We start from the raw sequence: 15,162 nt of genomic DNA on the forward strand, positions 1-15,162 counted from the left end.
GCTCACTTTGCAATGAAAAAAACATCAGTTCACTTCTGCAAATAACAAGAAAAGTGTCCTTAGTGTTGTTTCTGAAGGATTTTTTAAAGACAGTTTGCAGAAGGGAGGGAGCACTTCGCTTTGCCTAAATTCCTTTTGCCCCTTTGCTAAATAAAAGTCTTCTGAAAGCCACAACAGGTCCTGTAACTTTAAACCTGGGCTGAGATCATAATTTAGGTCCTGACCAAACAGCGTAGGGAGGGCGGGCCTGGCTGCTAATTGAGGACCACTCCAGCCTGCTCCCATCCCTTGGCTAAAGAAAATAGCTCTGCCTGCACTCAGTTTTCATTTACTGTCCAGTTATCATCTGAGAACACCTCCCCTCTTCACGCTACAGCAGCTCAAGGAATATTCGGAATACCAGAGTGTTTTTTTGCAGTGATTTCTTTTATCATCTCAATTCTCAACTGCCTCTAAAAAGAAAAAAAATCTGATTTTGGATCCATCTGGTTTCAGGATTGGAAAGCGACTCTTTAAGCAGATCCAACATGTTTATAAAAGTTCCATTCTTCATCTTGGTCCTCGGGAGCGTGCCTTTTGCAGCACTTGCTCAAGAAGGTAAGGAGAAAGTTTGGTTACAATTATTTCCAGACATTTCCTGTAATTTAACAGTTTCTGTGCTCTCTTGTGGGTTATGTAGTTACTCTGATCAGTTTTGTTAAAACTTGCCTTGAAATTCTGCAACTGGGCATCTGCTACAGCTGTGATCTGCAAAGAAACACAGCAAAGGTTTTCGATGGGCTGAGTTTGACTCGATTAGGAAAGAATTTTCTGTGTGTCTGTAAGAGGGAGGGAGAGGGGTCCAGGCAGGCAGGGGAGGAATTCCCTCCACAGCCCTTGGAAATGGCTCCAGAATCACTGGAACACTCACAATGGGCTCTGCAGGCAGTGAATTAGTTTAACTGACATTTTAGTTGAACTAAATGTTTAGTTTAACTGACATTTAGGGGTAGAACTCCGTGAAAGTAACTTGTAAATCTGTTCATTCAGGAGTTTAACTTCTCTGCTTAGAGACACTGCAGACTCTTAGAATCTGAGCCTTATTCAAGGCTTTACTATGTTTGACTCAGCCAAAAGCTATATATATATACACTATATATATATATATATATGTACAATACATTGCAATGAGGGAAACTAACCCAGAGGAAATTATTGCCAAAAGTGTTGTGTACCAAAAAGATTAATTTGGAGAGTTACGTATTTTGAATTTCATAAGAAAGATGCAATATACACTTGTAGGTAAAACAGATGTTTCAGCCTCTCCACAGCTAAAGGAGTCTGATTTGATAACAGTAAATCAGAATTACCCTTGACCAGTACTTGATTCCAGGAATGCCACTTGGAAACTGAGTCTTTCTGAGAAGTATTTGACTCATGGTGAATGAATTGGCCACGAGGCAACGTGATTTACAGCTGCCATGGCCATGGAGCACGTCCCAAGCAGCAGCACAACAGTTTCAAGTACCAGTGCTCTGAATACAGTAAATTTAAACTCAGCCCCCTGCTCTTCCAATAGATCTTCTCATCAGGTTTAGATTTGGGGACCTAAATTGAAAAAAATTTACCTGATGTTGGCCTGATAATGATCAGTATCATCCTGCTGGAAAGAATGGAGCTAACTTGATATACACTGTGTGTGGATGTTGGCTTGAAACTTCTAATGGTTCTGTGTGTCAGAATATGAGGCTGAAATTTGGAGATATGGTTCAAAATTTCACAGATCAACAGATATTAGGCAAGTCACAAAAGTCGTTTTCTAGGCTCACGCAGCCACCTTGTTCTTGAAAAGCATCTATATTAAATATACCAAAAAAAGCATCTATATTAAATGTACCGAAGTTTAAAGCCATTAGAAATGAAGCTAAACCACCACTATTTTACAGAATTACCTTAAGCAATCCAAGATATCAGAATTGCAGGTTAAAAGGTGTGGCATTTTCATCTTTAGGCTTTTGAGAAGTTTTTAAGCATGTTTCCTCTCAACTCTGAGAGGAGTCCAGCAATGATCAGGCTGAAACCCTACTAGTGATAAAAAATATAATATTTCCTGGTTCCAAAATCCTACCTCTGCTTTATTACCTGTACAGTTTGCATTGAACTCCAGCTGGATCAATAGTGTGATTTGCAGTATTTAAGGCTTTCTGTGTCTGTTTAGGGTTTGTGACTTTTTCTCCACATGGAGTAAGTCATTTAGGACAACTTCCAAAGGACACACCAGGAAAATAGACTCCAGATAAAATAAGTCTGGAGTATTTAGTGTCTATCACTGCTGTTTACTGATAACCATCAGCAATTACAAGTTAGAACAGACACGAAATGACGATGCCACCCTCAGCAATCCCTGCTGGCTGACAGGGAGCGGGGAAAAGCCTTGACTTGTACAGGGTTTGGTGGAGTGGCTTTATCCAGACACAGGAACCTCTGGGGAACACAGTGTGGCCTGAAAGTTTCAGAGGAAAAAAAGTCTCCTTCTGATACCTCTTAACCTGGAAAAGGCCATAAATAAACCTGCAGCTACTCCTTGGACACTCCAGGGTTATGGATTGAGACCAAATAGAGAAAAACAGCTTTGTTTCCATCAGGAAGCATATTTCCAATTTACAAAAGGATCATTATTATTACTATTATTAATGATGATCTTCATTGTCATTATCACATTGGCAGATACATTTTGGCCCTGCTGATCTCATTCAGCTCAGGCAAATCCTCACACACAGAATCAAAGCAAAGGATCTGAGGTGGAAGTTGGCCTGAACAAGCATCCAAAGCTGTATTTTGCAGAGGCAAAGCATTTCCTGATTCCAGACCTTTCCCATGTGCTGGGCCATTGCAGGGAAGGAGGTTGCTCTGTTGGCTGTCACATAACATGAACAAAAATTAACGTGATTGTTTAACAAGATACCACATGTCATTTGAGCTGTATCAAGTGTCCATGTGCCTGATCTCACCTGGAGGCAAATGTTAGATTATATTTCCTTATGCAAGGCAGGTTTATACTAGGTCATGTTACGTTTGGTTACTGAAAATAAGAATGTGGAAAGGATAATTCAGATAAAAAATGTTTATATCGTAAGAAAGGAAATTGAAGTTTACAGTCAGCTATGAAAGAGTAAAATGTTTTCTGTTTTTCAAAATCACAAGAAAAGATTGTTTCAAAAGAGTCCTGATTTACCCAAACCCTGTCATTTGTTCAGTGGCAAAACTAAACAATAAAATCAGGCAACTCTAAAGCCTTTTGAAAATCCAACTCTGTAACTGCTGGTTGTAAACAAAATGTACAAACAAATGGAACAGTCACATTTGACTCAAAAGGAACCCAGTTTTTTATTAAATAAACACTGCACAACCTTTCATCCTGCATGAGGAATGATGAGGAATGATGAGTACTCTTACTCATGTCCCATCTATGCCTCTTCACGATATGAGTCTAACTCTACATATCCAGTCCCAAGATAATTATCACAGAAAGGAGAAAATCATCTTGCTGAATCTCAATTAGTGGGTCTGCACATTAGTGTATCTGAATTTTTTAGTGTCTTTGTGGGAGACCAGCAGAGAAGAAATAAAATTTGATTTCTCCTCAGCTGGGCAAGCAGAGAGGTTTGCACATCTGTATCCCAACAGTTAGTTTTTGAATCTGTAGCTTCACAAACAAAGCAAAGAGTCATATTTAAGGGCTTACAAGTGGACCTTTCATTAACTTGGGCTGCACACTAAAACTGGAATCAGAGAGGCCAGATTCTCAGCTCCTGCAATTCACCAGTTCCTACTGAATCTCTGCATTCACCTCACACCAAGGACTTGTAAATCATCTGCAAAAAAAGAAAAATAAAATCAAAGCAGCAAAGAACCTGGAGAGCGTTTAGGTAGATAATGAGGCAGTGCAGGGAGGATTTCAGGCTGTGAGGCTCCAGCAGGACCGTGTGGTGTTTCTCCATGTGTCACTTGAGGTGAGCCACACAAGGACCACAGAAATGCCCACTGCTGCTGCTGGCCCAGCTCAGGCACACGGCCTGGCTCAGTGGCACATTTAATTTGTTGGTTTGTTTGCTTTTTGTCTGGATGTGGTCAGGGACTACAGGATGGACCCCAAATGCTGCCAGATCCTACCACTCACAGCCTCCCAATCCTCTCAAAGGGCCCCTCTGATTTGTGTGTGCACAGACCATCCTCTCCATGGGGATTAAACCCACAGCAAAGCTCAGAGCTCTGCAGTGCACAGTCTGTTACACAGTTTCAGGAAAAGATGTGGGATTGGGAGTATAGGTATGCTGGGATATGCTAAAGAGAAACAAATGAGGAAAAATACGAGACAAATGCACTATTGATTTCCAACTCTCCATCTCAGAAGCCTGGCCAAAAACTCTCAGAGGACATAGAAGCTGATGCTGAGCACATTCTCATGTTGCTTTATGACTTCCTCATGTTTTTTCCATCTTTTTATTTGTTGATTACAAACACTACAACATCCAGCACAAACTGCGTCAGAATGATCCTTTGTGAGGGCACAATTTAGCTGTTACACCATCACCATTTTCAGGCAACATCAACTCCGTTAGGAGAGCTTGAGACTCCATTAAATCTGTAACAGGGACACACTTAACTCCAAACCCACGTTAAAATGTTTTTATGGCTATGAAACCCATCCAAACATTAGCTGGTCTATTGTTAGTGGAGTATAAAAGTCAGACTAAATGCATTTGAAGAGAACTTGCCTGCTGCCTGGCAATATAAAGTAGGTAGCCAAAAATCACTGTGTGAACAGAATTAACACCTCAGAGTTTCCAGTTCAGTGTCTGGCATGAGTATTTCAAACAAAATGAGTTGAGGGACCTGCAAAGTGTTCTGCTTGCAGATACAAGGGGTTAGTAACCTCCAAGTAATCTACAATCAACAAGGCAGTTGTGAAAGGGCACACAGCTGTAACCTCAGAGTCCAGGGAAGGAAGTCATTTAGGGGAAAGATTAGTTTATTACTGTAGTAGAGGTCATTTCTTAATTCCTTTTGTTTGCATTTACATATCCCAGTGTCTGTATGGTGATGTCTGCTCTGTGCTGCACATCTGCCCAGTTTGGTGATCCCTTACTCCAAGTTTTGTATTTGTGTTTGTCTTGGCTGCAACTCTCCTGCCTAGTCAGCCATGCAGTAGAAGACTGAAAATTCTGTGATTCTGCCACCTTACAGCAAGATATAAAAGACATCTACACCTTGGTCACAATCCAACCTTGTTGTTCCATCCCCTCTCTGCTCAGAGGAAACAATTAGATTGTCAGTAAAACTGCAAACAGGGAAACAGGGTCACGGGGCAGCAAACCTCAATAGGAAAGTAATTTTATCCCAAATTCATGGGATAGCAAGTCTGAGATCAGTGCACTTAGTAGACAAGAAAGCAGAGGTTGACATAGCAACATTCTTTAAAACATAAATTTGGAAAACTCATCTTAGTTCTGCAAGGAATATTTTAAAGGAATGTCCTGTAATGGAATTTGTCATTTCCTTCCTGATGCCCACAGCTCTGGGGCTGATTTTACCATGCAGAAGACAAAGCTTGGAAGTTTCCAGCTTTTCCTCCCCTGGCTTTGTTTTGTCACTCTGGCTGGGGCTCATCACACACACCAAGCACTTGAAGAGCAGTTGCTCCTCTGCATCTTCCCAGTTTTAGTGCATTTTGGTTTGCTTTTCTGTCAGTGGAATACTGTAACGTTCAGAAGAGATGTGATCCGCTTGGGAAGCAGCCCAGTGGTTCTCTGCCACTTGGCACTGTCGATTTAAACTCTGTTCCTTTGGCTAAGCCAGCACCAGCAATAAAACCCATCTGTGGCAGGGTGTGGTGACCAAAGGAAATGTTTCTGACAATTCAGCAAAGCATTGTCATCACGAGCTACATGCAATACCTGACCAAAGTCAGTCATACTCTAAATAAGGCTGAGCTAAATCCTTCCTTGTGCTTCATGACCATTTTCCAGCTGGCAGATCCTTTCCAAAGTTTCTGGTATTTTGTCGTGCAGCTTCCTTCGTTAAATATAGCAAAGCTGTCAGTCTTTGTCTAAGGGAACTGCAGAAAGCACTTCAGGATTTAGACAGTACATACTTTCTCCTGAACAACAGTCTAGACACTCAAATACACGCCAGGGGATTTTTAATGGCATGACAGATTACTGCAGCTTCCAGAAAGAATTAACTGAGAATGGAAATGCCAATGTTGTGGCCCCAAACAGGCCAAGGACACAGAGCTCCCTGGATACTGCAGATAGGATTTTGCAGGAGCCCCAGGTACAAATGAGAATTTCAGTTCTCATTAACAATCTTCTCTATTTTTCTGGAGTCTGAAAATTTTAAATGTCCAAAGATTCAAGTTGCAAAATTCAAACCCCAGAATCCACTGTATTATACTCTTCACACCCTTGTGTTTTCAAAGTACAAAAGATCTTGTGGCTTGGGTTTGGCAATGTTGAACAATTTCACAACAAAAGAGACACCTGTATACTTGAAAAAAATATCCTAAAGCATAAAAAGAATGGAAAACTATTCTGACACAAAATAAAGCTAATGTGGTAGGTTTTGGACATGACTCTGGAATATGCTTAAACTGAGGATGAAGCCAAATCACAGACAAAATTTGAAAATTACAGAGCTGCTGTATTTAAAAGGCAGATCCTTTGCAAATCATTCATTTTTGTTAAACCTCCACCATCATGAACAGAAGTTTTTACTGAACTACAACAGAACCAATTCCAATAATGAGATATTGACTAAGACTCAGTTTGCTCACAATTAAATTAATGTCTCTAAATGAAGAATACTTCCACAGAAAGGCAATTCCTGTATCAGGACATAAATGCTGAATAAAATGCAGTCAAAACAGGATGGCCAACACACACATCCATACACAGCCCTTCAAACAACACCACTTGGGCTGTAACAATTCCGGAAGCAGACACTGAAAACCATCAGTCAGCTCCAGATGTTTGCTCAGTTACATCTCCAGAATAAAAAAGTGATATGTCCCAAGTGAGCCATCCTGCTAAACTCTCTGCTAGCTAATATTTTTAGCTGTTACAAATAACTGAAGCTCATTTTATTTTTTAATTTTTTTTTTTTTTTCATGTAGAAGCAGAGGGCAATGAGGAAAGGATTATTGTAGTTCTTGCTAGAGGGAATAATTTAACATTTGCCATTTTTATCTCCTGGTCTCTTCTCAGGAATGGAAACATTCTATTTTGAGGGCTTCCTATTTCAAGGACTAAGCTAAAATATATACTTACAACTGCCTCTACCCACTAGTGTTTGGGTTTATTCAAGTTTATGCAAGGAAAGAAACAAGATCCTACAACATTTTTCATCCTCAGAAGTATCTTTGTTGGTTTTGGAGATACCTGAAAGAAATGCTAATGAACAACAGTTTTACAACTCCCTCTCCTTTCCAACACAACCACTGTGCTTTGAAAGCAGCCCTAAGGTCTCTCCAGTGAACTGTCACTGTGCACAGGAGTAGTGAGCTCAGCTTCCCCTAAGTGAATCATGGCATGCTTAAGCATGGGAGGTTTTCATAGCAATATTAAACTTTTAACGACATCAAATTTTGTCCTGGTGTGAGGAGCTGCAGCCTGAGAGCAGCTGGGACTTTGAACTGAGAGGCTCCCAGCTGGAACTTTGGCAGGAAGGGATGCAATGATTAATTCACATCTGCAGCAACGTATAGCTGCAAACAGAGGAGGTTCCTTGGAGACAGCCCCAGCACTGTGAGGTAATGTTTTTATTTACACCCTCCTCGAAGATAATATTAAGAACACATGCAGAAGCACCACTTAACCCTGACTCTTGCTATATTTGACCTACATCAGATGAAACCAAGAAATGACACCAGCACACAACCCTTAAATCCCATTTACATTCCCCTTGATGTCAGTGGGGCAGAGCCTTGTCCTGGGTACAGTGAGAGAACCTGAAAGTCCAGTAGTGTCCCCTAATTTCATTCCAATATTTAACTGCTTGATGATGTTCTCTGACAAAGAGCTGTCCAGTATCCAGTGTTCCTTCCTACAAATGCAGATAATAAATTCTCTCCCAGTCTTTCTCTGGGTAGTAGTTTGGTAGTGTCCAACCACCACCCAGCCAGCAGCACTGTCAGTCTGAAATGAACCTGGAAATAGAGTCCAGGCACAATTCTGCACCAAACACAGAACCTCAGCCTGAGCAGGGCTGGGGCAAGACCTTCAGACTGACAGAAACCAGCTCAGTCTGAGCTTTGGGCAGCTCATAGGGAAGCCACAGTCCAGTTTCCCTTTGCAGTTAAGGAAAGGCAGCACTACCAAGGATGACCCAAATCTCAGGTGAGCTGAATTATCTTCTAGAGGTATTTATTTTTCCCTACAGACTACAAAAGAAGATAATGGCAAGTAGACACTTTATTTAGATGCCTCTATTAAGAGCCTAAAATTAGTCAAGATTAATCTGGGCCACCTCCTTCTGTCAGTCACAGCACTGAGAGGGCAAAGGCACTGGAACAGTTTTTCTACCTGCCCCTCATGGCCAAGCCGCTGCAACAAGTATCACACAAATAAAAAATATTTTATGTTTCTTTGTGACATTCACTAATTTTCTACACCTTTGCTTTCCTTTCCTGCTTTCACTATCAGCCAATTTTCAGGGCTGAAAGCTACTGCCATGTCAGGAGCATAAGCAGCTTCTCCCAATAAGCTGCTTGTTGTTAACATACAAAATTTATTTCACCTTCTACTGGGGGATTTTTCCTCTAGTATTTGGTTTTCTCCATCTGTGCTTATTTTCAACTAGTGAGTAAAGGATGTTTCTGCAGTTCTGACTGGGATGACAAGGTGAACTGGTCCATACACATTTGTGATGATGAGTTTTGTTGATATTTCTTTGTTCACATATATCATTTCCATAGCCATGATTGTACATCACAATATTGTATTTTAAAGATATTCTTTTATAAGGAAAAATAAGGATTATAAAACTGTGCTATATCTTAAATCACACTGATATTTAGAGTGTCTAAATACACAACAAAACCTCAGCCCCCTTTATGTTACTTCAACAATACCTGGGCTATTTCAATCAGAAATTACCAAACCATTATTTTTACCATCTAATTTGGAACTTTGATTTACCCTGTTCTAGTCTTTCCATGGATTATAAAGTAATTTCTGGGAGACTGACTGGCTTAATTAGCCACTATATTTGGCCTCATGGATATAGTTTTTTCATCTACTCCTGCCTAAAGTAATACCTGCACACCCTTTTAGCTCCTAAATAGAAACTGCATCTGTATTCAGGCTTATAAGGATACAGAAATATAAAATTCTATTTACTTCAGTACAAATGGAATTAGAAATCTAAGTTTAGTTCAGTGTTTGGTCTCTTGGCAAAGGGACAAAGCTCTCAGTCTTACATTGGTGGAAATGGATAAAAATTTTCTAATTTTTTTCAGAAAGAATTTTGGGAGCAAAGGAAAAATATTTGCAAGTTTCCAGTAGAATTCAAATGAGAGTTTTAAACAAAACCAGGGTTTTTTTCCCTCAATGGCAAATTATTCATCCTCTGCATGAAAAATTTCCTTAAAGCTGCCAGTACATTTTTTACCAATTTTAAAATTAAATATTGGCGCTTTTTTTATTTGAAATAACATTTTTCTATTAAAAAGGGCAGGTAAAAATGTACAAAATTTAAATGGAACTCACAATTCAAGAAAAAATACTTTCTGAGTGGTACCTGCACAGCTGATCCAAAGAGATTCTGCCTTTTTTTTTTTCATTTTTGACTGTTATCAGGCAAAATGCCCATCCTTTCTAATTCCAGTCACAGAACAACAGCTGTTTACTTGCCTCTAGATCATATAGAAAATGAGTAGGGTGCATTTAGGAGTAGTAATGTTTTCCATAAAAAGTACTTGGAACCAATCTAACAATTCAGAAATTGTCTAACTCCATATGCAGAGGAGATGAGAATGTTTTTAGGTCACTAAATAAAAAGTTTAATTAGTAGAAACAGTGTTACAATTTAATAAGACAAAGATGTTGAGGATATTTATCATACCTAAGATACTCAAACGGTACAGGAATTTTCATTTTTTAAAAGAACTGCTGTGAAGATCTGCCCTTCTTCTGATCTGGTTGCTTTGATAAATGGTAGATGCAAAATTTGAATCCAGGAAAGAAATTTTTGGTGCTTTTTTTACCTCAAGTACTTGCTCAGGACATCTGCTATGAACTCTTTGCTTAAGTTTCAGCACTGGGATCTGGAATTAGCAGGACCTTTGTGCCCCAGGCAGAGCAGGACAAGCAGCCTCACCTGCCTTTGTAATCACCAGGAATTACAAACTCCCAGGAGCTCTCACAGCACATTAACATCACACTCTGCCTGAAACAGGTTTATGAATCAGCACGAAATTGAATTAAATGATACTTGGGTTTTCAGCACATTCTTGGTACTGCCAGTTATCCCCAAACAGCTGTGTCTGTCCTGTCCTGCCTCATTCCAGCTCATTTCCCTACTGGGGAATTGTGTAAATTTGTAAATTAACAGCACTTTGTGTGGGCCAAAATCTAAATATCCATTTTATCAAAGAGCACAGAGGAACTGGGCATCTAGAATTAAAAACCAAAAAAACCCAAAAAAACCCAAAACCAACCAACCAAAACAAAACAAAACAAAACATCCCAAACCAACCAAAAAACCCCTCACCTACATTGTTATCTAAAAATTGAAGTTATGGCAACTAAGGTTTGCAGTTTTAGGAAAGCCTCAGGACTGATTTGTGTAGAAATATTTCCAAGCTGTAGCTGCACCCACAAGCATTGATGGCAGCTCTAAAAATAAAGGTTGCAGCTGGGGCTGAGCTGAAATATGGGAGGAAGTTTTACTATTTTAGAAAATGGAAGATGCTTGAAGTAGTCTATCCCAATCCATAAACTAATGCTTAGCTTGAAATCTGGAATCATCACATCTACTTTGGTGAAACTTTTCTTAATAAAAAAAGGAAATCTTTTTTTGGACAAAATGTTAGTAACCAGTAGGTTTCAAGGTCATACCAGAGTTAAGTGATGGGTACTTTGGCTTTTTGTCCTACTGCTTTGGACGAGAGTATGACAGAATTCAAGCTTATTCCAAATCATTTCCCTGTGGGCAAGGTCAAAGGGACAGAACACTGTACAGGGGCCACGTTTAACAAAGTTTATGTGTCAGAGGAGCCAGAACATGCGACTACCAAGTAAAATCCTGACTCATTTTCTAAAATTTTATTCAGCAAGCTCAGTTCTAGAAGGAGAAGAAAGTGCAACGATTGATTTCAGAGACAGAAATGACACCGAATTTGAAGAATTACCAACAATGGTGAGTATATAATGCTAAATAAAAGATCCTTTATGCTGACTTCATATTCCCTGCCACCTCCCACCTCTTCCAATTCAGTATCACTCACACAGTTTCAGTGAAACTAAACTTAAATACTTCTTTACAAACTCAAAAACTGCTTTACAAAAACCCACTTAAAGAAGTCAGGTCTGCAAAATTCTGCAGCCTCCTACACCTTTTGCAGTCCCACCAAGGGATCTGATGCAGAAAGCCTCTAGCTGGGAAGACAAATCAGCTTCTCTTGGTCTGTTTTGGTCACTGTGTGCACATCAAACATGAGAGGTGACAGCTAAAACAGCATCCACACCTGGCAGACCAAGAAATTTAAATGCTACTTATACATGTAGGCTGAATGTACTGAGGTTTTCTTTTCCCTCTTTTCCCCTCAATGCTTGTCATTGCCTACAAGACTCCACAATGTAACAAATCTCTTGCAGTTTGGAGAGCTGAAGACCACAGAAAGTACCGTTGTCGTGGATGGAGAAAGTGAGAATGCTACTGCTTATGAGGTTAACACAGAAAGAGTTGATGGTAAAAATCCCTTTCATTTCTATTTTTAAGTTCTACTGCCATCTGCTAAACAATATCTGGAAATCACAAATACTCTCTCGAGCTTCATTTGCTCCCTTTCTATCAAAAGAACAACCTCAAACCATTGTGACAAAAATCAATGAAAGTTTTCCTTGGATAAAGCCTTTCAATTAGGAAGGCAATGCTCTGTCCAGAGCAGAGTGAGTAATTATTGTCTTTCTGGCTTTGCAGGTGAACGGAGCGGGGAAACAGAGAAAACTGATGAAGGTACTAAAGTGAAGTTTTGCTTATAAAGACAAGGGGGGACAATATTGCCAGGCAATTCCCTTTCCAGCAGCCCTTCCTGTGCCCGTGCCATTCAGTAAAATTTCAGGGGAGGCACAGCCTGCTCCCTTGGCTGCCTTCCCTGGTTCCCCTGATCCCTGTCTCCATATCCACATGCGCATGGAGCCCTTCAGCTCAAAGGCTGCTGAACATCCAAACCTACTTCAGAATTCACAAAATAATAAGAAATTCCCCAAGGACTGGGATGCAGCAGAACAGCACCAGGTCTATCTGGTCTTTTCAATGGTCTCCATGAAATGCATAGTAACCTTCCCAATTTCTTCTTTCAGGTGGTCTGGGAACTATTGCACTGGTTGGAATAATTGTTGGAATCATTGTTGCAGTTGCAATCCTTGCAGGAATCATAATTGCAGTTGTAAGGAAGATGTCAGGCAGGTACTCGTAAGTAAATTGCTCATCAGGCTTTTTTCTTCAAGCATTTTCCTCTGAGCAGGGTCACAGGAACTGCTTGGGAAATTTCCAAGGTTTCTATTTTGACAAAAGAACTTATTTCCTGTTATCCAGTGCCTTAGAGAGACTCAGCAAGAGCTGCCAGTGTGGTGTGGGCTCTGCATGTCCTCATGTGCTTCAGGACAATTTCCCAGATAGTGTGTACATGCTGTTATAACATCAGGTGCTTGGTTCACCCTGGTGAACTGAGTAATTCACTAGGAAGTACTACAGGACTAAGTTCCAGGAGTAGTGGATGACATGTGAATGTTGGGGAATGATCCCTACCTTATTTTTTGGTGACATGCAAATCTAAAGTTTTACAAACTCTGAAGGGGTAAGAGAACCCCAGAAAAGTGAACAGATACTGTGCACGAGGAGGAAGCAAAATAGGAACTAGGAAGAGAAATAAAGCGGTGATAGGAAAGACAAAGAGAAGGAGGAAAAAAAAATCATGGAACTTACATTTGGGTAATGATGAGCAATAAAATGTCTATGCTTTGTTTTCCAGGCCCTAAACACAGTTGAAACAAACAACCATGCCATTCCATGCTGGGAAATACAAGTGCTTCTCATTTTAAACAAACTAAAGACTATTTCTCTATTTGTGTGAGAAGATGATCCATGGAAAATATAGTCAAAGAATTTCAGATCTATGGGGATACCACACAACTCTAAGGACCACCCTCACCCTTCCCCTTGCACAGAGCATGGAACATTTCATAGGATTTTTTTACTAACCAGAATTTTACTAGAAGAAAATAATTTTTGCAGTAAAAAAAAACAACCCTGCAGCAGAGATGTACATCTAAAATATGATTTGCAGGTATTATATGCTTGGGTTTTAAATGCTACCAAAGATTATTTCACATTACATTATATGTATTCTTCTAAAACAAACAAACAAACAAACAAAAAAAGTGGGTTTGGCTGGTTAAGTGCTCCTGGTATGTTTATCTACCACATGATGTATCAAAAAGGAGCAACTGGTTCAGTGAGAACTGGTTATTTACAAAGCAGGAAAATACTGGATATTGGAAGCTAAAATCCTTCCACTACTGATACAGATTTTCTGCTCTTGATACTTACATTATTTTGTGGCAAAATATGGTAGGTCTGGCTGGAACTGATCTACCGACTGAAAGCTTGCTCGGCTGACTGTGGCATCAGGAATTTCCTGCCTTCTCTTGCTGCAGAGACAGGCGGGAATGGAAATACACATCCTGAATTAAGGGGTGCTTGGCAAATACCCAGTTTTGATGGGTCACTTTAGAGCTGACATGTAGAAGCTTTTGGTTTTGCTTTATGCCTGTCCCATTTTCTAACTGTACAGTTGGTTTGTTTGACAACGTGTGCAATGCCAGGTCAGAGTGTGCCACTGAGGGGTGATGCAGCTTTGGAGTCTGCAGCTTTTCTGGGGCGTATTTAGAGCAGCACAACCTGGATGCACAGAGCTCAGAGCAAAGGCTTTGCACATCAAGGGGCTGCAGTGCATTAGGTCTCCTAAATTTTATGGCATTTCAGTGTTTGGTGTAAAAATCATGATAATCAATATCGTCATCCATTGCTAAATTTGTCAGCTTATCTGTGTTTGCTTTTCTGTTTCTTTCATGTGCCTTGAACTATCATATCAATACAAGCTTTGGAAATAAAAATCATAATATAAACGGTATTATTTTACAATAATTCTTCTTGGTTTTCTTTTAAAAAAAGTAAAATGTCTTAAACTTCCTTCTGTTTTCCCGATTTATTTTGCTACTTGTCTTATCAATGCAATGTCTACAACCAACTCATTTGACACCAATAAATGAAACTATAATTGAAAACTAAACATATGAGAGAAAATTAATATGACAAAAAACTAATTCAGAAGTCTTTAGTTGGTTCTGGAGCTGATGTGATGAGACCCTCAGTCTGTGGCCAAGGACTAATCTTTATCTCTGTGTAAATTCATATGAAAGCAGGAAAATTACAGTTTTTTTCTTCTTTCAGCAAAAGAATACTAATTCTGTCAGCCTCAATTTAACAATTTCTTATCTGTACTGGGAAATACCCCATAAGGTGCTCTGATGGCTGCTCAAATGCATGGCATATGGAATTATGAATTATTCACCCATTGGAGGGAAGAGCACAGATGTCACCAGTTTCTTCTGCATCAGCTCAGTCACTGCTAATTTGCAAATACCAAAATGAGGAAACTTTTCTTATGCCACCAATAGTAACAAGCCCCCCCGTTTGAAAAATATATAGCAGAGAAGGTTTCTGGGCAGTTCTGAGTTTCCCTGGATCATGGACAGAACAATTGAATAGTCACTGTTCTCTCAAGGACAACTGTGCTTTGTTCCTACTCCAGAAGCCATTTTAATTTTGTATCACAACTACTTAATTTTTCTGGTTTTACTTGTGCCTTCATAGCCCACGCCCTTGTTTAAGGTAAAG

The 15,162-nt window shown here is 39.8% G+C and overlaps 1 protein-coding gene across 3 annotated transcripts; it reads left to right on the forward strand.

The window, feature by feature from the left end:
• The first annotated feature begins 248 nt into the window (after positions 1-248).
• On the forward strand, positions 249-14,407 carry PDPN (podoplanin). 3 transcript variants are annotated; one of them, XM_083876930.1, is made up of 6 exons: positions 249-597; positions 11,312-11,397; positions 11,856-11,949; positions 12,181-12,216; positions 12,564-12,665; positions 13,235-14,407. In XM_083876930.1, exons 1-6 carry the CDS (start codon positions 528-530, stop codon positions 13,249-13,251), a joined length of 405 nt encoding a protein of 134 aa, XP_083733056.1. In that variant the 5' UTR covers positions 249-527; the 3' UTR covers positions 13,252-14,407. The 3 variants fall into 3 exon arrangements, with proteins under 3 accessions (XP_083733056.1, XP_083733055.1, XP_083733057.1); XM_083876929.1 differs by having other exon boundaries at positions 12,564-12,675; positions 13,235-14,406; XM_083876931.1 differs by having other exon boundaries at positions 12,564-12,669; positions 13,235-14,406.
• Positions 14,408-15,162: the final 755 nt, after the last annotated feature.

The sequence above is a fragment of the Zosterops lateralis genome (assembly GCF_965231275.1).
Source record: "Zosterops lateralis genome assembly, chromosome: 22".
Classification (NCBI taxonomy): Eukaryota; Metazoa; Chordata; class Aves; order Passeriformes; family Zosteropidae; genus Zosterops; species Zosterops lateralis.